The sequence below is a fragment of the Saccopteryx bilineata genome, chromosome 10 (assembly GCF_036850765.1).
Source record: "Saccopteryx bilineata isolate mSacBil1 chromosome 10, mSacBil1_pri_phased_curated, whole genome shotgun sequence".
Taxonomy (NCBI): Eukaryota; Metazoa; Chordata; class Mammalia; order Chiroptera; family Emballonuridae; genus Saccopteryx; species Saccopteryx bilineata.
In genome coordinates this window covers 36,493,341-36,519,177 of record NC_089499.1, presented here as the reverse complement: position 1 = coordinate 36,519,177, position 25,837 = coordinate 36,493,341, and the positions used below count along the sequence as shown (strand labels likewise).

Here is a 25,837-nt window from a genome sequence, read left to right as displayed (position 1 = left end):
AAGCCCTGAGTTAGAACAGCCAGGGTCCAGCACGGCCGCCCCGCCCCTTCTACTGCCAGCCCCGCCCCCTCCTGCTGAGTCACCCAACCCATACCACGCCTCTCGCCCCGCCCCTGTCTTAATGCCCCGCCCAATTCGTCCTGTGCCGTTCACTCCGCCCCTCCCTATACAACCGCTTGTGCCCTGCCCATACCTATCGCCCCGCCCCTCTCCCTCCCCATTCTACTGCACCGCCCCGCCCCGTCTGCTGCCCCGCCCAATCGTCCCACGCCGCCTGTCCCGGTTCCCATGCCCCTCCCCATCCCGCTTGCCCCTGCCCCTCGCCCCACCTTATTCCTTCCCGATGCCCCGCCCTTGTCTCGCTTATCAGGTCCCGCCCCCTCCTGGTACCCTAAGTAGGGGCGGCCCGTGGCGCCATGGGGACAGCCTCGTCGCTCGTGAGCCCCGCAGGCGGGGAGGTAATCGAGGACACGTACGGGGCGGGTGGCGGGGAAGCCTGCGAAATCCCGGTGGAGGTGAAGCCCAAGGCCCGCCTGCTGCGCAGCTCGTTCCGCCGGGGCGCGGGAGCGGGGGCGGCGGGGGCTGGGCCCGGGTCGCTGCCCCGCGGGACGGGCGGCGGCGGACTGCTGGGAGCCAGCTTCAAGTCCACGGGCTCGTCGGTGCCCGAGCTGGAGTATGCGGTGGCTGAGTACGAGCGGCTGAAGAAGGAGTACGAGATCTTCCGGGTTAGCAAGAACCAGGAGTTGCTGTCCATGGGCCGCCGTGAGGCCAAGCTGGACACGGAGAACAAGCGGCTGCGGGCCGAGCTGCAGGTAACACCGGGCCCGGCGCTGAAGAGGGAGGCCACGACACCCTGGAATACGCGGCTGGGCGGCCTGCCCATGGCCGCGTAGCCGCCTGGCGACATTGCCAGGCTAGACTCTGGACGCCTGACACCGTTCCTTGTCCATCTTGTCTCCTCTCCAAACTAACTGGTTTTTGAAAGTTGAGCAGAAACTCTTGTGTATTTTAATTTGAAAGGGCATATTCTCTTGGGGTCTAAACTGATTCCTTAACTAATGCCACCTCTTTTCTATTTCTGGTTCATTCATTCAGTCACCTAGAGGCAATTAGACTGAAAGTGCCCCAAAGTAGCAAATGCCAATTTCCATGGGGCTACGGAAAAGTGGGTTCACTTAGGGCAACACACACGAAAATGACTGATAACGACTGTTGAAGCAACTTATCAAAATCTTCTCAGGAGTTTTTAACTCCCACCCCCTAAAATTTTACATACCTCTATGGTGAGGGATATGTTTCAGGTTTCTTTATGACATTCCATTACCATTGGGTTCTAATGATCCAGAAGTAAATTTTTCTGCAAGCCCCTGATTTTCAACATCTTAACTGCTGTAGTTGAGGTGTTTCAAATCCCTTAAGACAATTAATTTACTCAAAAAGAAAAAAATCAAGAGCCCTCCCTCTAGCAGATACAATTTAACTCATTAAAATAGTATGTAAAACCCTGGCCGGTTGGGTCAGCGGTAGAGCGTGGGCCGGTGTGTGGAAGTCCTTGATTCAATTCCCAGTCAGGGCACAGAGGAGAAGCAGATGGTTGCTGCTTCTCCATCTCCCCTTTTCTCTCTCTCTCTCTCTCTCTCTCTCTCCTCTCCTCTCCCCTCTCCTCTCCTCTCCTCTCCTCTCCTCTTCTCTCTCTCTCTCTCTCTCTCTTTTCTCTCCTGCAGTTATGGTTTGAATGGTTCCAGCAAGTTGGCTCCTGGCACTGAGGATGGCTCCATGGCCTCCCCTCAGGGCTAAAGTTGCTCGGGGGCCAATGGAGCAGGGGCCCCAGATGGACAGAGCATCCCCCATAGGGGACTTGTGGAGTGGATTCCTGGTCACCTGCGGGAGTCTGGCTCTCTGCCTCCCCACCTCTCACTTAATAAAAAAATAAATAAATAAATAAATAAAGTATGTAAAGCAAAAAGTTGTTTTGCTGTAAACAGAGTTGTGAGACTGTGCCATTGATTTTGGGCCCCTTTGAGAGTTGTAGTTTGTTTACTCTCTTTTTGTTTACTATGGGAGAGACTACTAGACATTCCAAGTGTTCCTGGGCGCATCACAGTGAGAACTGAGTTTTCTAAAAGTAAGACGCCTTCTTCCTTCTAGACTAGGCATGCTAGTTAACCCATACACCCTGCATTAGCCGTTGTATAATCAGCACTGTTATCTGGGAAGACATAATTATCAGCAATTTGTTTCCTTAACAATTTTCCTACTGGTCAGTGTTAATGCACTTGCATGTATGAAATGGATGTATGCATTTCAGATATCTGATTTCATGGGTCCAAGCCACTGTCCAATGCTGGACATTGGAAATGACTGTGAGATGGAGGTAGAAAAGAAGTCTAGACCAACCCAGGTCAAGTGCAGTAAGGATGGACAAATACCATAGCTCAGGTTCCTCCTGTTACCAGTGCTAATTCCTTACACAGTCCTTCTGATTCCTTTCTCACATATCTAGGCTTTTAAAAAATTCTTTTTTATTTATTTAATGCATTCAGTCAGACATTTAGTGGAGGAGGTCTTAGGCTAACAAGATGAGTAAGACATGAAAGAAAGGAGCACATGATCTTGCCAAAGTAATTATTTTTCAAGTTAAACTGAGAAACTGTACTTTTGTTCTTTTAAAGATGGGGAAAGTGATGTGTAAGATTAAGAGGTGGTACAGTCAAGTAAGTATTTTTCCATTGAAAGCTTAACATTGAAGTGTATTTGCTGTTCAAGTATGTTTGCATTTTTTCATTATATGTTCAAATAAAATGGCAATATGCAGTTCTTGGTAACTGGTAAAATAGTAAATTGCTAAAATTTTAAGATATATAATATTTATGTAAGATAATGTAAAATTTGAGGAGATTACTATTTTTGTTAGCAATAACAAGGTAAATTCTTCCAGGCACTTCAAAAGACTTATCAGAAGATACTTCGGGAAAAGGAGAGCGCTGTAGAAGCCAAATACCAAGCAATGGAGAGGGCAGCTACATTTGAACATGACAGAGATAAAGTTAAAAGGCAATTCAAGGTATTCCTTATGTTTTTATTCCCAAAGTGATACAGAATAAAAAGTATATATTTTTTTCTTTTTTTTTTTTCCATTTATTTAGTGAGAAGAGGGGAAGCAGAGACAGACTCCTGCATGCCCCCTGACCGGGATCCACCCGGCAAGCCCACTAGGGGGCGATGCTCTGCCCATCTGGGACCTTAGCTCTGTTGCAAATGGAGCCATTTTTTTTTAGCACCTGAGGTGGAGGCCATGGAGCCATCCTCAGCACCCAGGGCCAACTCGCTCCATTGATCTATGGCTGCAGGAGTGGAGGAGAAGAAAGAGAGAGAGAGAGAAAGAAATGAGAGGGAGAAGGGTGGAGGAGCAGGTGGTCACTTCTTCTGTGTGGCCTGGCCAGGAATTGAATCCAGGACATCATACGCCAGGCCGACGCTCTACCACTGAGCAAACTGGCCAGGGAGAACTATATATAAGGTCTACCGGAAAGTTCTGTCCGTTTCTATCACAACAAGTTTCAACACATAAGCACGTGTTTATTTGGCGTATGTGTGCCTCTCTATTTTTATCACTTAATGAATACATACTGACATAGCAAATCAACTAAAACAAAGTTGATTCACTCACGTTAGTCTTATGTGTGAAGTAATAAGTGTACCCATGGCTACTGATAAAGTTCATTTACGCCACTGTATTGTATATGAATTTCAACAAGGAAGAAATGCTACAGAAGCATGTAGAAATTTATTGAAAGTGTTTGGTGAAGGTACAGTTTCTGACAGGACATGCAGAAGATGGTTTGAAAAATTCAAAACAGGTGATTTCGACCTTTCTGATAAGCCACGTTCTGGGCGACCACCATCTTTGATGGATGACGATGTTGTTAAGACTATGTTGGAGCAAGATCCTTTTCTGACAACATTGGAGATCACAGAAAGGCTTAATTCAGCTCAGCAAACCATTTCGAACCATATTCGGAAGATAGGATTGGTGTGGAAATATATTATTTAATAAAGTTTATTGACGGTAAGAAAAATTTGTATTTTGTTTTATTCCAAAAACGGACCGAACTTTCCGGTAGACCTTCAACATGGTCTTAACAACATCGTCATCAATCAAAGATGGTCGCCCAGAACGTGGCTTATCAGGAAGGTCGAAATCACCTGTTTAGAATTTTTCAAACCATCTTCTGCATGTCCTATCAGAAACTGTACCTTCACCAAACACTTTCAATAAATTTCTACATGCTTCTGTAGCATTTCTTCCTTGTTGAAATTCGTATACAATACAGTGGCATAAATGAACTTTTATCAGTAGCCATGGGTACACTATCGCTTCACACATAAGACTAACGTGAATCAACTTTGATTTAGTTAATTTGCTACGTCAGTATTTATACATTAAGTGATAAAAATAGAGAGGCACACATGCGCCAAATAAACATGGGCTTACGTGTCGAAACTTGTTGTGATAGAAACGGACAGAACTTTCCGGTAGACCTTATTTTTTCAAAGTTTATATAATGTGGTGATGAATAAATAATAGGAAGTAATGTAGGAGTCATGAAAGTGATAAGAATTAAAGTAGAACATTTTTTACATTTTGAGTTGAACCTGAGATAGTTTCAAAGAAAAGGTATAAATAAGGATTTTGGAAAAAATGGAGTGTTTCTCTATGGGGGAAGGCATTTGGAAATATTTGGGAGTGTTTTGTATGGGAGGGTATTACTAGCATTTAGTGGAAGGAGGGAACAAATTTGTTCAACATTATTGCAGTGCATAAGACAGCCCCATACCACAGAAATGCATCCTGCTGAAATCCAGTGGTTCCAGTTACAAAACAGGTAGAAATAGATACTCCGAGTATTCATCCTACAAAAGAGGAAATCAAGGACGTAATGAATGAAAAATGTTTCCCTTAAAAGTTGAAGGCACAGCCTGACCAGGTGGTGGTGCAATGGATAGAGTGTTAGACTGGGATGTGGAGGACCCAGGTTCGAGACCCCAAGGTCGCCAGCTTAAGCGCAGGTTTATCTGGTTTGAGCAAGGCTCACCAGCTTGAGCCCAAGGTTGCTGGCTCGAGCAAGGGGTCACTCGCTCTGCTGTAGCCCCCTGGTCAAGGCACATATAAGAAAGCAATCAATGAACAACTAAGGAGCCGCAATGATGAATTGATGTTTCTCATCTCTCTCCCTTCCTGTCTGTCTGTCCCTATCTGTCCCTCTCTCTGACTCGCTCTGTCTCTGCCACACACACACAAAAAATAAATAAATAAAAAGTTAAAGGCATAATTTTTTTATTATAGAAAAAGTTTCAAAATTTCAATTCTTTCAAAGATTTTTAGGGAGACCAAGGAGAATGAAATTCAGGACTTACTGAGAGCCAAGCGAGAGTTGGAGAGCAAACTTCAGAGGCTACAAGTTCAGGGGATCCAAGTGTTTGACCCTGGGGAGTCTGATTCAGATGACAACTGTACAGATGTTACTGGTAAATGTATTTCCTATTTATAATAACTTAAGGTTTCAGTGTAGGTGTAATGCTATTGTAGAGTCAACTTTGAATCCTTTTACTTATGATAGAGTTGCACTTTCTCTCGGGTTCTCAATTGTTACAACAGATCTTTTCCATGAAGTCCATGATGCTGTCAGAGGCTGAGCCTCAGTTCCTTCTGTTTTGTTGCTCTGCCAGCCTCAACCCACAGCTTTTCTCTCTCTAGTCTAAGATAGCTCCTGCAGGTCCCACATTCACATCTACATTCTATCCCAGGGAAGAGAAAAGGGAATACATTCCTTCCCTTCAAAGCACGATTTGAAAGCTATACAAGTTGCTCCTACTCATATCCCATTGGCCAGAACTCTGCTGAGGATGATTGGAAAGTGTAATCATTAACAGAAGAGCCCTGTATCCTTCTAAAGCTTGGGGTAATAATGATGTATTCTTTACGACTATTACTTACAACATCTGCATAGTATTTCATTGAGTAGTGTCCAATGCAGTTTTGTGAACTATTCAAAGAGTTTTTATTTTATTATTAAACATATAAAATATGTTTTTCTAGAAATAAAGGAAAGCCTGGAATCATAGAATGAAAGGGCCCACCATGTTCCAAGAAAATGTTAATGAAGTGTGACTGATACTGAAAAAAGAAAAATTCTGTTTTAAAAGTGGTGAGGCCTGACCAGGCGGTGGTGCAGTTGATAGAGCATTGACCTGGGATACTGAGGACCTAGGTTCGAAACCCCAAGGTCGCCAGCTTGAGCATGGGCTCATCAGCTTGAGTGCAGGGTCGCCAGCTTGAGTGTAGGATCATAGACATGACCCCATGGTCACTGACTTGAGCCCAAGGTCGCTGGCTTGAGCCCAAGGTCACTGACTTGAGCAAGGGATCACTGGCTCAGCTGGAGCCCCCAGGTCAAGGCACGTATGTGAAAGCAATCAATGAACAACTAAGATGCTGCAACACAAATTGATGCATTTCCTTTCTCTCCCTTCCTGCCCATCTCTCTCTCTCTCTCTCAAAATAAATAAATAAATAAAAAGTGGTGGGAAAATGCAGTCACTCTTCACTCTCACATTTATAAAAAAAAAAAAAAGAATTACCAGTATATTCTTATAGACTAATATATTTTGGAGTGGAGTGAAGTATGGCAACTGACAGTTACCTTTTAATTTGTATTTTAGTATCGTTAGAATCTGACCAGTACCCTGGGATTTTTATTACTAACTTTTAAGGGGAAAAATGGAGTGATTTTTACTGGCTTAGAGTGACTAAGAAGTGCTTTTATGCCCTACATTAATCCTAATAGTTATTTCAGTATTGACACGTGTTAAAATGTACAGTGTTTTTTGTTTTTTTTTTTCCATTTTTCCAAAGCTGGAAATGGGGAGGCAGTCAGACAGACTCCCGCATGCTCCCGACCGGGATCCACCCGGCATGCCCACCAGGGGGCGATGCTCTGCCCATCTGGGGCATCGCTCTGTCGCATCCAGAGCCATTCTAGCACCTGAGGCAGAGGCCACAGAGCCATCCTCAGTGCCTGGGCCATCTTTGCTCCAATGGAGCCTTGCCTGCAGGAGGGGAAGAGAGAGACAGAGAGGAAGGAGAGGGGGAGGGGTGGAGAAGCAGATGGGCACTTCTCCTGTGTGCCCTGGCCGGGAATCGAACCCGGGACTCCCGCACACCAGGCCGACGCTCTACCGCTGAGCCAACCGGCCAGGGCCTACAGTGTTTCAAAACTATTGTATTGTTATTGTCTAATCAAGTTAATAAAAACAAGTTGATATTTCCTCCCAGGTCTTTCTTCATATTTTGATTTATAAAGGAAGAAGGAATGTCTGAGGGAATGTCATTCATTTGAGATTCAAAGACCTGCCAATAATCATGTCAATTTTGCCAGAGATTTAGCCCCATCTCTGTTTTTTTTATGGTTAGTCAAGGATGCCGTATAGATATTCTGGAAAATATAATTTACATTAAAAAATCAGTAAGTTCTTAAGTACCTATTGATTCAAACAATTTTGTTGCTCTGGATGTATTCTTTACATCCTTAGCATACAGCCTAATGAACTACTAACATTAATTACTTGTGTGTTAGTAATAGTATTCCTTTTAAATTCTTTCCCTTAAATTTTACATTGATACTTAAACCATATAGTTAGAAATATTTTTTTAGAATTTCTTTGTGTGCAGATGTTTTTGACTTTCATTGTTATTAAAGTTTCTTTGGTTATATCATTTTATTTATTTATTTATTTATTTATTTATTTATTTATTTTTCTGAAGTGAGAAGTAGGGAGGCAGAGAGACAGACTCCCGCATGCGCCAGACCAGGGTCCACCCAGCATGCCCACCAGGGGGCTATGCTCTGCCCATCTGGGGCATTGCTCCGTTCCAACGGGAGCCATTCTAGCACCTGAGGCAGAGGCCATAGAGCCATCCTCAGGGCCCGGGCTAACTTTGCTCCAATGGAGCCTTGGCTGCAGGAGGGGAAGAGAGAGACAGAGAGAAAGTTGAGGGGGAAGGGTGGAGAGGCAAATGGGTGCTTCTCCTGTTGTGCCCTGGCCAGGAATCGAACCCGGGACTTCCACAGGCCAGGCTGACGCTCTACCACTGAGCTATCAGGCCAGGGCTTATATTATTCTTTTTAAGTTAAATTTATTGGAGTGACGATGGTTAATACAATTATATAGGTTTCAAGTATACAGTTCTGTGATACATCATCTGGATATTGCATTGTAGTCTTAATTTTTTTCATCTGTCTCTTTTTAATTCCCTTTGAATTTGAGATGATAACCAGAATTATGTTAACCTGCACCTTAGAAGTGGGTGGCAAAGTACTTTCAAAATAATTAAAGTTGAATATTTGTTGCATTTATAATATTATAGTATTTTTTAAAAAAAATTAGAACTCCTGCTCAGTATACCTGGTAAGTTTTTGAACATTCAGTTAAAATCTCTTGCTTTAACAGCTGCTGGAACCCAGTGTGAATATTGGACTGGTAGAGCCCTGGGAAGTGAACCTTCCATCGGGAGCATGATCCAACTTCAGCAGTCCTTCAGGGGCCCTGAGTTCGCTCACAGTTCTATAGATGTGGAAGGACCCTTTGCAAATGTCAACAGAGGTAACACATCATTTCCCAATTACCTTGGCTAACGCTAGTGACTATTTATGTGTATTATCAACTTGGGCTTGGACAACTACCATCTGCAGAACCTGAGATTTGTGTACTGGGGTTCTTCCATTGTCAAACCATTATGTACTGGTGCTGTCACAGACCAGGACTGAGGAAGTGACCTTATCATATCAGAATCAGATGGTGCTCCCTGGCCAACTGTCCATTCAGGTTCTGATAACTGAACTTCTGGTCTGAATTCTCAGGTATCTTAGTTGAACAGTGAAAGTCTAATGTAAATTAACTGAGAAATAATAGTTTTTAGTCTTTCTGTCTGCATCTTTGATGCCGTTGAAGGTTAGAGCAGGTTGTAGAGTAGAATACAAAACCTCAGTTATATAGTATAGTATACTTAGTCAAAAGAATATTTTCTTTATTTTAATATAGTTTGGTATACAAACAGCTCAAAGATCTGTCTAGAATTTCAGTACCAATGCAGATCTGAGATGTTATAAATAGTTCTGCTTTTTTTTCTTAGAACTGTGAAATTATTTATTAGCAAAATGAAAATCATTTTTAAAACTATGCCTTTTGAATTGGCCAAATATTTTTTTAAATATTTGTTCTTTCACACCAACTAGCGTATCGTTACTTTTTATTTTATGTCATTCTTGAACTTTCTTTTTGACTCAATATATTTCAAGAATAGTAAGTAGGTAAAATCATAGGCCAGCCTGGGAATGTAGGCTCTCCTCAAGTAGAAAACTGTATGGCATAGTTCCATGATATGTGACCGTAACCACAAATACCCCAGCAAAGACCACTGGTGACATTAATTGCTTTAAGCCCCAGAATAGAATTTGACATTAGAGAACTGGTTGCTTTCTAATCCTTTATTCTATATGATGTCAGTATTAAGTGAGATCAGATTCTATTCTATGTTGCCTGTTGTTTTTTTTTATGACTTTCTAAAAATCATCTTGTCAAGTGTTCTCTGGTGATTTTTTTTTCATGAACTTATAAGAAATTTTATTTTCAGATGACTGGGATATTGCTGTAGCTAGTTTATTACAAGTTACTCCCTTGCTTTCACATTCTCTGTGGAGTAACACTGTCAGATGTTACCTCATTTATACAGATGAAACTCAGCCTGAAATGGATCTTTTCCTTAAGGTAAGGACAGTTATAAATTCTGTATTCACTGATTTTAAACGCAAGTTAATACTGTATCCTATTTCTGATTCTACTAATTCTAAACCAAGTAGTTTACTACCTACTAGATTATGTGTCTTAAAGAGCAGGAAACACTTTGGGCTTTTCTTAAGAGAAAGTCTTACTCAATATTATCAGTATTTTTAAATTAAGGTTTTGGAACTTTGTGCTTTTCTTTTTTAATTTTATTTATTCATTGTTTAGAGAGGAGAGAGAAAGGGAGAGAGAGAGACAGAGAGGGAGAGAGAGACAGAGAGAGAAGGTGGGGAGGAGCTGAAAGCATCAACTCCCATATGTGCCTTGTCCAGGCAAGCCCAGGGTTTCGAACCAGCGACCTCAGCATTTCCAGGTCGACGCTTTATCCACTGCGCCACCACAGGTCAGGCAAGAACTTTGTGCTTTTGAATGCTCCATTACACATTCTCCACAACATTTAAAACCCTTGTTACTAGTGCCTTCTTTAGTTAATATCTACCTGCTCTAATCTTAAATCTTTTTTCGATTATAACAGCATTTAATCCTTGTTATGACTTTTAATTTTTCAAAATAGCCATTGTGGTTAATCTAAGGCAGGGGTCAGCAAATTGCAGCCTGTGGGCCAAATCTGGCCTGCTGTCTATTTTTGTATGACCCAGAGCTAAGACCGCTTTTACATTTTTAAATAGTTGAAAAAAAATCAAATGAAAAATAATATTTTGTGACATGTAAAAACTCTGTGAAATTCAAATTTTAGCGTCGATAAATAAAGTTTTATGGAACACAGCCATGCTCATTTATGCACTTTTTGTCTGTGGCTATTTTGCTCTGCCACAGCGGAATAACTGACACAGACTAAATGGACCACAGAGCCACTGCCCAAGCAGCCAAGTGGTGAAGCTATCATTAGTTTCTGAAAACATTTGCCATCTGGTCCTTTATAAAGAACATTTGCCTAATACTGTCTGTTTGTTCTAACTGAATTTTAAATAAATCTGCATGTCACATGCTATGCCTGTGTCCTGCAGATTGTTTAATAAGTTCATTTAGCTTTCTTTTTTGATGTTACTGAATTTTGGTAAAAAATATAAATATTTTGAATACCAATGATTTCACTCACTAACTGAATATACGTTGTTTCCAAACACATGTTGAAGGAATCACTAATTTATTGCAGAATAATAGTCATGATTACTTAGTAACTTAATTTGTTATGACCAATATATTTTTATGTTAGGTATGTCTAATATGTCTATGGATTTATATTTTTCACTCTTTATAACAATAAAACATAAATAATTTGTAATAATAATTAAAAAATAAAAAAAACACTAAAGCAAAATAACCTAATATTTTTCTCTCATACTTCAGGTTTTCTTTTTTTTTTTCTTTTTTTCTGTATTTCTCTGAAGTTGGAAATGGGGGAGGCAGTCAGACAGACTCCCGCATGCGCCCAACCGGGATCCACCCAGCACGCCCACCAGGGTGTCGCTCTGCCACAATCAGAGCCATTCTAGCACCTGAGGCAGAGGCTACAGAGCCATCCTCAGTGCCCGGGCCAACTTTGCTCCAATGGAGCCTTGGCTGTGGGAGGGGAAGAGAGAGACAGAGAGGAAGGAGAGGGGGAGAGGTGGAGAAGCAGACGGGCGCTTCTCCTGTGTGCCCTGGCCAGGAATCGAACCTGGGACTCCTGCACACCAGGCCGACACTCTACCACTGAGCCAACCGGCCAGGGCCTACTTCAGGTTTTATATTAAGGTAAATCATTTTCTGAGATAGGAAAGAGCCAAGTTATTAAAGTATTATTATTTTTATTTTATAGAAACTTGCCTTTTCCTCTTAAAGACTTTTAAAAATGACTATATATATATATATATATATATATATATATATATATAGCATGACCAGGCAGTGGCATAGTGGATAGAGTGTCGGACTGGGACGCGGAGGACCCAGGTTCAAAACCCCAGGGTCTCCAGCTTGAGCATGGGCTCACCAGCTAAAGCCTGGGGTCGCTGTCTTGAGTGTGGGATCATAGACATGCTCCATTGTCGCTGGCTTGAGCCCACAGGTCTCTGGCTTGAAGCCCAAGGTCGCTTGCTTGAGCCCAAGGTCGCTGGCTTGAGCAAGGGGTTACTTGCTCTGCTGCGGCTCCCCGGTCAAGGCACATATGAGAAAGTAATCACTGAATAACTAAGGTGTTGCAACGAAGAATTGATGCTTCTCAACTCTCCCCCTTCCTGCTGTCTATCCCTATTTGTCCCTTTCTCTGACTCTCTCTCTGTCTCTGTCAAAAAAAAAAAAAAAATGATTATATATATATTTTAACTTTAAATAAGAAAATATCCAACACTACCAGTTCTAAAGCATACTTTTTTATTTTAAGTAATATGAAACTAACTAGCTCTTTAGTTAAATAAGTTATGCTTCTCTATGTTTTAATTTGTTTTTAGGACTGTGCACCTAAACTTAAAAGAATGTGTGAGACAATGGGATATTTTTTCCATGCGGTACATTTTCCAATAGATATTGAAAATCAACACCTCACTGTAAGAAAATGGGAAATTGAGAAGAGTTCATTAGTTATCTTATTTATTCATTTAACTTTACCAAGGTAAGCTGGAAATTCTGTAATTTATTATAGAAGTTAAGCATGTAACTTTTCCATTCATTTGCAAAGTCTCATGAGTCTGATCCATTATTGTGAGCCATGTTTAACAGTATGTTTGAGAGGTTTTTTTATATTAGATTTTAAAAATTAAAGTTACGTAGGCTTTAAAATTTTAATTTTATGCACAATTAAATTTAATGCACTCTTATTGGCTGATAATGAACATATTTTAACACTAAGCCGGAACAGAGCTATAGAGACATCCAAGTGTGTTCTGCAGCTGGCCCTTTCTGGCCACTTGTTATTGCAGTAAACCCCCATTATTGACACTTCGGTTGATTGTTTGCTGCCACAGTGCAATATAAATATAGTAAAAGAAATTCTGATTTTCCATCTAGCTTTTTATTGGAAGACTGTGAAGAAGCTTTTTTGAAAAATCCTGAGGGCAAACCACGATTAATTTATCATCGTTTGGAAGATGGGAAAGTCAGCTCTGACTCTGTCCAGCAATTGATTGATCAGGTTTCTAATCTGAACAAGATCAGCAAAGCCAAGGTAAAATTCATAACATTGTTTGTAACGAAGACAGAGAGAGGGACAGACAGGGACAGACAGACAAGAAGGGAGAGAGATGAGAAACATCAATTCTCCATTGTGGCATCTTAGTTGTTCATTGATTACTTTCTCATATGCACCTTGACTTGGGGGCCACAGCAAAGTAAGTGACTCCTTGCTCAAACCAACGACCTTGGGCTTCAAGCCAGTGACCTGTGGGCTCAAGCCAGCGACCAGGAGGTCATGCATATGATCCCACGCTCAAGCCAGTGACTCCAGACTCAAGCTGGTGAGCCTGTGTTCAGGCCGGTGACCTCGGGGTTTCAAACCTGGGTCTTCTGCATCCCAGTCTGATGCTCTATCCACCACACCACCACTTGGCCAGGCCATAAGATTGTTTTTTAAGTACATGCATGGCAGAGGCAAGTGCTAGAGCAAAGGCCATGACATAGGAGTGGTCTGGCATGTTTGGGGAGAGGAAGGAAGCCAGAGAGGCTGGAGCAGAGTGAATGAGGGCAGTTTAGTAGGAAAAGTACGAGGGGGCTGAATGTGAAAGAACCTCGGAGACCATTTCAAGGACCTTGGTTTTTTCACTTGGAGTGAGATGGGAAGCCATTCAAGTACTTTAACCATCAGCAGAAGAAATTTCATCCTGACAAGGCTCTTTGAGGCTGCTGTGTTGAGAATTGACTGATCTGGGGGTTGTGGAGAGGTCAGAGTTGGGGACACGTCGCAGTCTTCCAGGTGACAGCTGCTGATGCTTGGACCAGGGTGATGAAGAGTAGGTGATGAGAAATGGCAGGATTCTGGATAAATTTTGATGGTAGAGTCAACAGATTTCCTAAGATAAACTGTGGACTATGAGAGAAAGAGAGGAATAATTAGCAATATATAGTTTAAAAATATGAATGGATAATTCAGACTCTTCTGTGCTATTTTTCCCAAACTTTTTTTTTCTTTCTTTTTTTCCTATCAACTGTTGACCAAAAGTTAGTGTCAGAAGGAGCCTTTTTATAGTAACCTTTCCTAAGAGCACTGGGAAAAACAAAAAACTGATGATGAGTGGAGAAAGATTTGATGATCCCTAGATTCATGGTGAGATGTACTTTAGAATGGAGAATACACGCTTTGTGTGACTGCACACTGTTGACTTGTTAAATGTTTGTAATGTTAAGAATATAGTAGAAAACAACTCCAGGATTTAAAAAAAGATTTTAGTTCTCTTTATTTCAGCCAGAAAATAAGAAATCAATGTGAATACGAGTGTTTTTCTTACGTCATTTAGTATTGAAAAGGTAGCGTGAGACCAACATAGCATTAAAGAGCCTGAGACAAAAAATGTCCTTTTTATTTATTATAGTTAATCTCCAGAACCATTTCTTTCTTTGTTTCAATTTTTTTATTTTCAGTTTAGTCTACTAGGTGTCGTAAGAAAACATACTCATCTTTCTTGTCTCTATTCTATTAATTTTATAACTCTTGCTTTTACAAATTAGTGTACTAGAAGGTTGAGTTTATTTTATGAAAATAGGATAAATAAGATCTCTCTACCATAGTATAAATGTAAATGTAAGATAAACTTCCATGGCAGTTCACTTGATATGCTTTCTAAAACCACTGTCTTATTCTAATCTTATCAAATATTAATAATTTATTAGTAATACACGTGTTATTTACAGAAAGGGCATTTTTTCCCCAGCAAATTCAAAAGACTTTTTTACATAGCCAACTACCATTTTGCTTTTTTGTTTTGTAGAATTTGCTTTACTGGCATAAAAATTGATTTTGATGTATTTTGACGGTTATGTTTATTGAGTGATACAGAAATACATAAGACAAAATTTGTACACATAGGTTTAAAAAGGTATACTGTTTGTTTTGTTACGACACCTTTCACACTAAATCCCTTGTGTGACTTTGGACAAGTTACTTAACTTGCCTCAGTTTCTGCTTTTGTAAAATGGAAGTACTCACAGCATTTCCCTCACAGGGTCGTTATGAGGATAAATGAGCTATACAGGGGAAGTACTGACAACAGTTTGTGACACACAAGCACTATAAAAGCATTTACCACCCCCACTTCCTGCTGTTCTTACTGGTATTTCTTGTTGTTGTTAAACTCCTTTTTTCCTCAGATCATTGATCACTCAGGAGATCCTGCAGAAGGTGTATATAAAATTTATATTCATGTGGAAAGAATTATTAAACAGGTAAATATGCATTCCCTGCAAGATTTTATCTAAGATATTTAAGATTGTATTCCACAAAATTGGGTTTGCCAGAGAAAAATCTCTTGTTTATTTTCTGCAAACAGTTCCCAGGGTGAGTGCCTGCTGAGAGTTTCTGTTGAGAGTTTCATCCTGTGGTGTCATCGCGGTATCACCACCACCATGTGTCTTTCTCTCTCCTCAGTCTCACAAAGCTGTTTGATGCGTCCGAACCACTAAATATAAAATAGATTACAGACGTGCTAGGTAAAATGTACTTAAGGGAAAATGTTCATTCTATTTAATAGTCTCCCCAGATTCTCTGTGCACCTTGAATTTTTATATATTAGAAAAGTCCTCCTCAAATTTTTTCACCATATTATTCCTAGTAGCAAATTTTTTCACCATATTATTATTAGTAGCACAGAAGGGTGAAAACACACCTAGGAGTCATGGAGATGTCTGGAGCTGAAAGTTTCTATGGTTTCTCAAGTGTTGTCTTGAAAATTTATGAGCGTTACATATTCTCTTTATTTTTTAATTTTTTTAATTTTTATTTATTTATTTATTTTACAGAGACAGAGAGAGAATCAGAGAGAGGGATAGACAGGGACAGACAGACAGGAATGGAGAGATGAGAAGCATCAATCATTAGTTTTTCGTTGTACATTGTGACACCTTAGTTGTTCATTGATTGCTTTCTCATATGTGCCTTTACCACGGGCCTTCAGCAGACCGAGTAACTCCTTGCTGGAGTCAGCGACCTTGGGTCCAAGCTGGTGAGCTTTTGCTCAAACCAGATGGGCCCACGCTCAAGCTGGCAACCTCAGGGTCTCGAACCTGGGTCCTCGGCATACCAGTCAGAACCTGAGCCACTGCCTGGTCAGGCTCTCTTTATTTTTATATGTACCTGTTTTACATATATCTATTTTAACTATAAAAATTATTTAAAATAATATATCAGTAAAAATGGTGATAATGATGAAAAAAATAAGCCTTCAACTTTAACTAAAATGGGCACAAGAAGAAGATATACCATGTTTCACCTGTGGTTGCCCACACCTACTGAAACCTCCTTCATGTTACTGAGGACCCTACTTGAAAAGTAAGAGTTGGTTTACTTTTTAAAATTTACTTGCATTACAAGTGTGACAATATGTTATGAGAGAAAAATAGTGAGTCCCAAAACATAATGATAAGACTTCTGGCCCTGGCCAGATAGTTCAGTTGGTTAGAGCATCATCCTGAATATACCAAGGTTACAGGTTCAATCCCCAGTCAGGACACATACAAGAATCAACCAATGAATGCATAAATAAATGGAACATCAAATCAATGTTTCTCTCTCTTCACTCCCCCCCTCCCAAATCAATAAATAAATATTAAAACAGACTTCTGGCAACATTTTTTTAGGTGAGTTGAGGGGACATAGTGAAGCAGACTCCTGCATGTACCCCGACTGGGATCTACCCAGCAACCCCATCCATAGCCAATGCTCAAGTACCTAGCTATTTTTTTTTTTTTTTGGTTTTTTGCTTTGTTTTTTTTTCTTTCTTTCTTTCTTTTTTTTTTTTTTTTGTATTTTTCTGAAGCTGGAAATGGGGAGAGACAGTCAGACAGACTCCCACATGCGCCCGACCGGGATCCACCCGGCACGCCCACCAGGGGCGATGCTCTGCCCCTCTGGGGCGTCGCTCTGCCGCGACCAGAGCCACTCTAGTGCCTGGGGCAGAGGCCAAGAAGCCATCCCCAGCACCCGGGCCATCTTTGCTCCAATGGAGCCTTGGCTGCGGGAGGGAAAGAGAGAGACAGAGAGGAAGGAGGGGAGGGGGGTGGAGAAGCAAATGGGCGCTTCTCCTATGTGCCCTGGCCGGGAATCGAACCCGGGTCCCCCGTACGCCAGGCTGACGCTCTACCGCTGAGCCAACCGGCCAGGGCCAGTACCTAGCTATTTTTAGTGCCTGAGGCTGATGTGCTCCAACACATCAGCTATTCTCAACACTTGGGGCTATACTCGAACCAATCCAGACACTGGCTGCAGAAGGGGATGAAGGAGAGAAGGGGGAGGCAGGGAGAAGCAGATCGTCATTTCTCCTGTATGCCCTGACCAGGAATCAAACCCAGGATGTCTATATGCCAGTGCTCTATCCACTGAGCCACCGGCCAGGACCAGGCAACACATTTTATATAATGTTCTTTATTATAAATATTGACATTATCAATTTTCATTTTCTCAACCTTTGAAACTTTAGGACCAATGAAATTAAATGAATTGAGCAGAATAAGCGGCAGCAAGTGAAATGGACATGTTTACCATCTTTACCACTTAAAGGATAACATATTTTTAGTAACATAAATACTATAGATCATAGCTGAGATATTTGATATCAAAAACCTCATCTAAGTGATTACATTCTTATAAAAATGTAAGACAGCACATTTCTTAGTATTGGCACAATCTTTAAAATTATTTACCAGGAAGATATATCCAAAGATATATTGTGTAACATTTTCAGAAAATAGATCCCATGGGGGTCAAATACCCTTCTAACTTTAATAAAAGAGAGAGGTCTTCATTTTTATTTTTTAATATTTCTTTATTTTAAAACTAGTGTTTTATTTTTATGGTTATAAATTTATTCTTGTAGGTACTATACAAAGGCCATGGTTTAGGCCTTGCCCTCCTTAGTAAGCGAAGCCCACCATAGGCCGTGTGCTAACACTGCTACAAGGTCTTGATGCAGTCCATTCGTTTTCATAGTGCTTGCTTGATCTTTGTGTTCAGGACATCCTAGGCTTTGAGAACACAGACCTGGAGACTAAGGATTTGGGCAGTGAAGATTCTATTCCAGAAGAAGACGATTTTGGTGATGTTCTGTGGGACATACATGATGAACAAGAGCAAATGGAAACTTTTCAACAGGCTTCAAATTCAGCACATGAGTTGGGATTTGAGAAAGTAAGCATTTGGAGTATTGTACTAACAAAGATCAGTCTCCATTTAAAGGCTATATTATGATTGTTTTTCACCTAAATATAGTTAAGGTTAATATTCATGTTAATGTCTGCCCTCATGGCTTGGTTATCTATTTTGAGACACGTGCGCAGGTACCTTATGAAAAATATGCGAGATCAAATATACTTAGGAACAAACATTAAACATTTTTAGTTACAGATTAGGATTTATCAACCCCATGTTCATTATGCTGCCATCTGCAATTCACCACATCAAGATTGGAATATCTAGGAAATTTGATAAAAATAGTAAAGCTATCTATTATTCCAGTTCTTAGAGAAATCAAAATATCAAGTATTCAGGAAACAAAGCACAGTAGTTGTTGTGACGAGCAAATCACTGCTTCAACATCCTTAGTATCTAAAAAAAACAACAGAATTTGAAGTACTCAAAGAATCTATGTCCCAGTTCAAAAAATTTGGAGCACTTTTTAAATTAATGTAAGAACTACTATTTTAATTTTTTTTCTTTTTTTTACAGAGACGGGGGGAGGGGACAGATAGGGACAGACAGACAGGAATGGAGAGAGATGAGAAGCATCAATCATCAGTTTTTCATTGCGACACCTTAGTTGTTCATTGATTGCTTTCTCATATGTGCCTTGACTGTGGGCCTTCAGCCAACTGAGTAACCCCTTGCTGGAGCCAGCGACCTTGGGTCCAAGCTGTTGAGCTTTGCTCAAACCAGATGAGCCCATGCTCAAGCTGGCAACCTCAGAGTCTTGAACCTGGGTCCTCCGGATCCCAGTCTGATGCTCTATCCACTGTGCCACCGCCTGGTCAGGCAGAACTACTATTTTAAATATTGTACAATAGCTGTCACTAACACTATATTTTTAAAGAACTTTTATAATTTAAAATGTCTATGTCCTGGTTCCACCATTTCATAACGATGGATTTTTGTCAAGTTACTTAGCTCTAAACTTTGACTTTCTTGTCTATAAAATGAGAATAATTAATAGTATCTACTACAAGGTTGTTGGGTGGATTGAACCAGATCATGCAAATAAAGCACTTAGCATAGTACCTGGCACATGATAAATATTAAATTGTTATTCTTATATTTTATAAGAGAGGTATTATTATTGTTATTTTAGAAATGAAGAACCTAACATTTAGATTATACTTTGCCTAAGAGCACACAGTGAGTAGATTGCAGATTTGGGATTTGAACTAAAGTCTTCTGGCTCCAAATCCTATGCTTTTTCTTCTATAGCAATAGGTCTTAATTTGGGAGCTATGGTCTAGAAGTTGGTGTTCTGTAAGACAATGAACTGAATTTTTAGGATTTTCAAGATCATAAATCAATAAACTTTTTGCTTCTTCAGAAGTGTTTTTGCTATCAGAATTATTTGAGTTCCTGGAGAATATATTCTGTATAGGGGTCCTCGGGTTACGACACAGTTTCGTTCCTATGACAGTGACAGAACCCGAATTTTGGTGTAAGTCAAAACACATCCTAGCCTAAGTCACTTATGTATCTTAACACAGTGGTAAAATCATAATCTAGAATGTAAAAATACAACTAAGCCACAGAAAAAGGGAAAGGACATGCATATACTGTACTGTACACTATACTGTAGTAACAAAAAGTGTCAAAAAATGAGTGTAAAAAAATTCCTTACCTTTATTCCTGTGGTTGGCTTGCACACTGGAAGGGGCATTGCAAGGTGGGAGAGAGTGACCTATTGGGAGGAGGAAGCTGCAGAGACAGGAGAACCTGCAGAAGGTGCTGGAGATACTGGGCAAGGTGAATCAAGATTGCCTAAGGAGCATGCAGGAAATGCTGGGAATGATTCGACTTGTACTACAAGTGTTTCATCTCGAGAAGCAGCTGATGTATAGGGTATAGGATCAGTTGCAGACCCCTCTGTCTTCTTAAAAAATTGTTCCAGGCTAATCTGGTACTAGTTCACCCACGTAGTCCATAAGTACATCGCTAACAGCATAAGACAAAAAACACGCATATTTCAATTTTTTAGTTTTTATAGGAGTGAGCATCATAAACTCAGAACATCATATGTCGAGACTTTTGTAACCCAAGGACCCCCTGTATTTAGACTTGACAAACAGAAAAAAGGATAGAGAAATTATATCAGGTAATTGCTGCAGATTTCTGCTACCCTAAAGCTAACCACAAACTATGTATTACAAATTTTTTTTTTACAAAACTTTTTAAAGCCTTATCAGCTGTCATTTAGACCACTGGCATACTTGATAAACATTTCAGCCCCCAAGATAACTTTGAAATCTCCTTAATAAGTACTGAGATATTTTGGTTTTCTCAACAGGTCCTTTTCAGCTCTAAACCAGTTTTTAGTGTTCAGGGAAAACCGGGGGAATGTGGTTCTTGGACTTTGCCGAGGGCTCACTCAATTTCAGAAAGGTCTCAGATGGCCTGTCCTAACCTGATTCTCTAGCAGGAGGGGAAACTTCAGTTCCTCAGGTGAAACCTCTTGTTTGGACCTATCCTCAGGAACTTCTGGAAACTGAGGTGGTCTGTAGGACAGGTGTTTGAACCAGGAGATCAAAGATGCCTGCAGGTACCCCCTCAAGGCCTTCTGTGGTATTTTCTGTGGCTTAGGGACTACAGGGTAATTCAGTGGCCCCCCTGCAGCATTGTGCAAAACACCTGACTCTTGTAAAATCCCATGGGGATCTTACCTGTGTTCTCTTCTTCATTATTTTAGCAATACAATGTGTAGATGAAATTGGGACCCACAGAGGGAAAGCGGACGGAGGGAAAGGGGATGAGAGGATGGGATCAGAGAAGGGAAAGAGATTGGTGAAATTATATATACACAACACAGCATTATAGAGAGCAGGACAGCAAATCCTGGAGGGAAGGAGGGTGAACGTTGGGGGGAGGGGGGCAAGGGGGATATTGAGGGGAACATGGGCTGGGGGAGATATATTTGGTGGGATACTTGAATCTATGTAAACACAATAAAATAAAATAATTTTTAAAAAGAAAGAAATTGGAACCCATTTGTGGTTTACTACTTTGGGCATATTTAACCAGCCATAAAAATAAGCAATTATGAAGGTGCTATTGACCAAAAGTAATTTCGTTTTTTCATGCAGCTTTTCTCTGATGATTTCAGTGGCTAATCAGAAGTTGACTCTATTTACTCCTCTAGAGACATGTGCTTCCTCACAATTTAAATTCATTTTTGTTTCTAGTATTACCAGCGCCTTAATGACCTCGTGGTTGCACCAGCCCCAATTCCACCCCTTCTTGTATCTGGAGGACCAGGTTCTGGAAAGTCCCTTCTTTTATCAAAGTGGTATGATACAGTACAATTAGATTGTTATCGTTATGTCGTTTGAATTACCGAATGCATTCAACAAAGTGTAGTGTTGCATACCTGCCTCCCTGCATAGTCTGTACTAAACAGTAAAAGAGCAAAAAGGAGTGAAATAATAGATTTCTGCCTGGAAGTGTATACAATTTATATATTAGAGAAAAGACTCAGAATGAGAAAGGAATAGGAAATGGGAGCGTTTGTGATTGTGTAGCTAAATGATGTAAGTAGAGCTAAAGGAGAGCTTAGTAAGGGGGTGGTCAGCATGACATGGAATTAGGCTAGGTGAATTCCAGAGGGGATATGCTGTTTTTTCAATTACTGGCTTCATCTTAAAAGTTTCACTGGGATTTTAAATATGTGAAACAAGACAAAGACTATTTAGAGTGAAATGTCATAAGGATATAACGATAAAGGATAATGAATGCAAACTACTTCTTCCAATTATGGACTAAGGTTTATAGAGGCAAATTGTTTTAGTTTCATTTCAGTTTATCATGTTAAAGATAATTCTAAGAGTATTTTCTTGCATTCATGATTATTTACTTTGAAGAGTTAGCATATGTTATTTCTTTTTTATTGCCTTTTTATTTAAAGTTACATTTAGAAAAATACTTTTGTACTTAACAAAGAAACTTCTTTTTACCTTTAATGGCATAGTATTTGTAATTAGAGGTTAATCCTCATTTTATTAATACTTTGAATTCAAATGTACACTATTTTGGCTTACATTAGTTAATATCAATTTTTAGTTAAAATGAATCTATAATTTTGTAATGGTTAATTTAAAAGGATCTAAAAGTGGAGTAAAAATGGAAATTTCTCATTTATTCAAAATTGACAGTGTGATTTGATGCCTAATGCACTTTGAATTATTATTTTTTTAGCAGTAAAAGAGCTTAAAGTTTGATAAAATGTTTTTCTTTCAGGATTCAATTACAACAGAAGAATTCCCCTAATATGCTAATTCTTTCTCATTTTGTGGGAAGGCCCATGTCAACTAGCTCAGAGTCTTCCTTGATTATCAAACGACTTACTCTAAAGGTATAGTGCGTCATCTTTCGGAATGATCAGAATTTTTATTTAGATAACAGACTTTTGGGGAAGAAATATTTCTCACCAGCTGTGATAAAATATAGCTCCCTCAGTTTGTGTGTGTTCTCACCTGGTAGCTGATGCAGCACTCTTGGTCCGTATCGGCTCTGACTCTGGATCCCGCTAAGCTGCTGGAAGAATTTCCACGTTGGCTGGAAAAGCTCTCTGCCCGCCACCAAGGCAGCATCATCATCATCATTGATTCTATAGATCAAGTTCAGGTACTCGTTTCACTTTGTAGCCTATTGATACACTCAGAAAGAGACAAAAATATCAGTAATGACTCTAGCAAGCATTTAATTTATATGTTCGTGAGAAGAAAATGTTGTTGTTTCCTTTATTTCTGCTTAATATCTAAAGACAAAGCACGTGGATATAAAAAAATATATATTATATGCCAGTAGATGCTGATATCTTATTGAGAAAGACCAGCTGAATTTCCACAATTAGCAAAAACTGTTTATTTTGACATCGTTTTAGGGCCTGGCCGTCTGCGTAGGTGTCCAGAATTTGAATCAGCAGCAATTGCCTTTGCCATTTGTTCTTCTAATATTCTGAGATAAATCATTCAAAAATACGATTTTATCTTTAATATTAATGAGAAACTTAAAGAGACTTTTCATTTTACTTGGGGAGCTATTACTGGGTTGTGTTGAAATATTTTGAATTAATAGATTGAATTTTGTCTTTATATTTTTAAGCAAGTTGAAAAGCACATGAAATGGCTGATAGACCCACTGCCAGTGAATGTAAGAGTAATTGTTTCTGTGAATGTAGAAACATGCCCTCCAGCATGGAGGTATGATGCTAACTTTAGTTCTTTCAGATTACATGAAATGTTTTAGGTACAAACAAGGCAAGGTTTTTGATAATGTGTTTTTGTGTTTTTTTATATTTTTTATAAAAGTGGCAGTGAAGATGGGGAGAAGGGATGATATTAGGAAAAAGATGCAATCTTTTGGTGGGAGGTTAAATCTGGGAAATGAGAGAGGAGAAGATTGTGCTTACTCTCAAGTTTCTGACTTGAGAAATTAAGTAAACTGTAGGCCTTTGAACTGACCGGGAAGCACAAAGGACAAACAGGTTGATTTTCCAACGTGGTTAGTTTGAGTTGCCAACTGTAACTTGAGTAGTGATGTCTAGTAGGCAATTATATCTATGGATGAAGAAAATAGTTTAAGTACTGGGCTAAGATACCTGTTACCCTGAAATTCCAGCTCAATTTAACAGTCCTAAAAAAAGGGATGCAGTGGTTGAATTCTGTGGGGCAGTATTTCTCAGGCTGTTTTTGCCTCCACAGGAACCTTTTTAGTAATATTCTTTCTAATCACCTCCCTGCCTGGAAATTTAATACCATACATATACTGTATATCCAGATTATGCATATAAACAGATATGTGTGTATACTTGTGCTTTATACATAAAAAGAATAATTTTTCACTCCTCCACCCCAACAAACAATTTTTACCACTCCACTGAGAATGCATGTTGTAGAGTGGTTAAATTTCAACTGGATTACAAGTATCCTGTGGGCAAAGACTGTGTCTTGTATTATTCCTCATAGGTACTAATACCTATGTTTAATTTTACTGATAGTGTAATACATAGAACTAAAAATATTTTACCACTTCACTACCTAATGTACGTTATTTGTTTTATAACAGTCTTTGTTGTGATTAATTGCTGAAAGTAATGATATACATGTTAGAATAAATTAAATATTTCTTAATAGGGTTAACAGATTGGTTTTGCTTATTTTACAAAAATAGTATAAAAAATTAATTCTTGTAATGGATTTTGACTTGTGGGTAGAATACAGCTTTTGTGGTATTATTAGAAGAGAATTTCATTATTCTTTTCTTTAAATAAAGGTTGTGGCCTACACTTCATCTTGATCCTTTAAATCCAAAAGATGCAAAATCTATTATAACTGCAGAATGCCACTGTGTAGACATTAAATTGAATAAAGAGCAGGTAAATATTTTTAATTATGCTGCTATCTTTTACTCTCTATCAGTTTTTCTATAAAATACCTTATATGGGACTTAAAATTCAATATTCTGTATTATAAGGAAAATTGGGAGTTTAGTAATTACTTTGTTAAATGCACTTGCTCTTAAACTTACAACAGATATAGAAGATGCAATAAAAAGGATTTTGGTCATAGGTTTATTTTACTATATTATATTAAGCCAGTATTTTAAAAGCAAAACAGTGTTTGCATGTTGACCTCACCTGTGGGCCACCACCACAGAAATGATGCTGCCAATCAGATGGCAGGAACTGTATCATTCCTGCAGGGGTATTTGTTGATTGATGGCTTGGGAGTAAAGACCACTTAATTCCAGGGTGGTTTTGTATTTCTGTTTTGTTTTTTGGTAAACCGGTGCAGGAGAAGAAGCTAGAACGACATTGTCGCTCTGCTACAACCTGCAATGCCCTTTATGTCACCCTTTTCGGCAAAATGATTGCATGGTAAGTGGTGGTTATTTTACGTGACCTTTTGCATGTTTTGTGTTTGCTGCAGACTGCTTCCTCACCATGTGAAACGGAGAACTGATCACTATGACAATCTCTTGGGCTACTCAGATTCTGTATATTCTAACAGTGATACTAACATCCTGTGAGAATGTGACTTGTGACTGAAGATCAATGGCCCATGAATTACCATAACTTGTCGAGTATGTGTAATTTTTATCACACTAATCTTTTCCCTACTGGGTGTTTCAAAAGAAGGCCATGTTTGCCCTCATTTGGAGCCACCCATGGGTGCCCATTTTCACCTGTTTGGGAAAGTGAGGAGTCGACTGAGGTCTAAGAATGTTATTTCCACTGCCCTTGAGTATCAGTAAGTAGGTATGTAGGTAGGAATTTTTATTGTCTCTTGTCAAATCCTGATAAACCTTTCATCTTAAAATAGATTCTTCTATTTTAGATATATATATCGATTATTAATTTGCTTTTGGTAGAGCATTAGAAAGTTTTACTACTTTTATTTCTTCTTCAGTACTGCCTCAGCCTGCTTGTTTGAAGGCTGAAACCAAAGATAAAAATGATTAATTTTAGGGGATATTCATTACAATAGATAGTAATCCTAGCACAACTCATATTCTAGGCACTGAATCTAGTACTTTTCTCTTAATGCTTTGGTCTCATCTTAAGCACCTAATTTGAAATGAAAAATATCTTCTGAAACCCTGAATTGC

At 39.5% G+C, this 25,837-nt stretch overlaps 1 protein-coding gene across 2 annotated transcripts in view; it reads left to right on the top strand.

Moving 5' to 3' along the window:
* The first annotated feature begins 389 nt into the window (after nt 1–389).
* NPHP3 (nephrocystin 3) overlaps nt 390–25,837 on the top strand; it is a 45,853-nt gene continuing 20,405 nt past the window's right edge. For both annotated transcript variants that reach the window (XM_066245463.1, XM_066245464.1), the window contains exons 1-15: nt 390–812; nt 2,939–3,064; nt 5,379–5,529; nt 8,512–8,664; nt 9,695–9,828; nt 12,297–12,457; nt 12,853–13,009; nt 15,145–15,219; nt 18,002–18,175; nt 21,415–21,518; nt 22,466–22,580; nt 22,709–22,852; nt 23,333–23,430; nt 24,503–24,605; nt 25,024–25,106. In XM_066245463.1, coding sequence (XP_066101560.1) covers nt 417–812; nt 2,939–3,064; nt 5,379–5,529; nt 8,512–8,664; nt 9,695–9,828; nt 12,297–12,457; nt 12,853–13,009; nt 15,145–15,219; nt 18,002–18,175; nt 21,415–21,518; nt 22,466–22,580; nt 22,709–22,852; nt 23,333–23,430; nt 24,503–24,605; nt 25,024–25,106 — 2,174 coding nt within the window. In that variant the 5' untranslated portion in view covers nt 390–416. The remainder of the gene's footprint in view (nt 813–2,938; nt 3,065–5,378; nt 5,530–8,511; nt 8,665–9,694; nt 9,829–12,296; nt 12,458–12,852; nt 13,010–15,144; nt 15,220–18,001; nt 18,176–21,414; nt 21,519–22,465; nt 22,581–22,708; nt 22,853–23,332; nt 23,431–24,502; nt 24,606–25,023; nt 25,107–25,837) is intronic.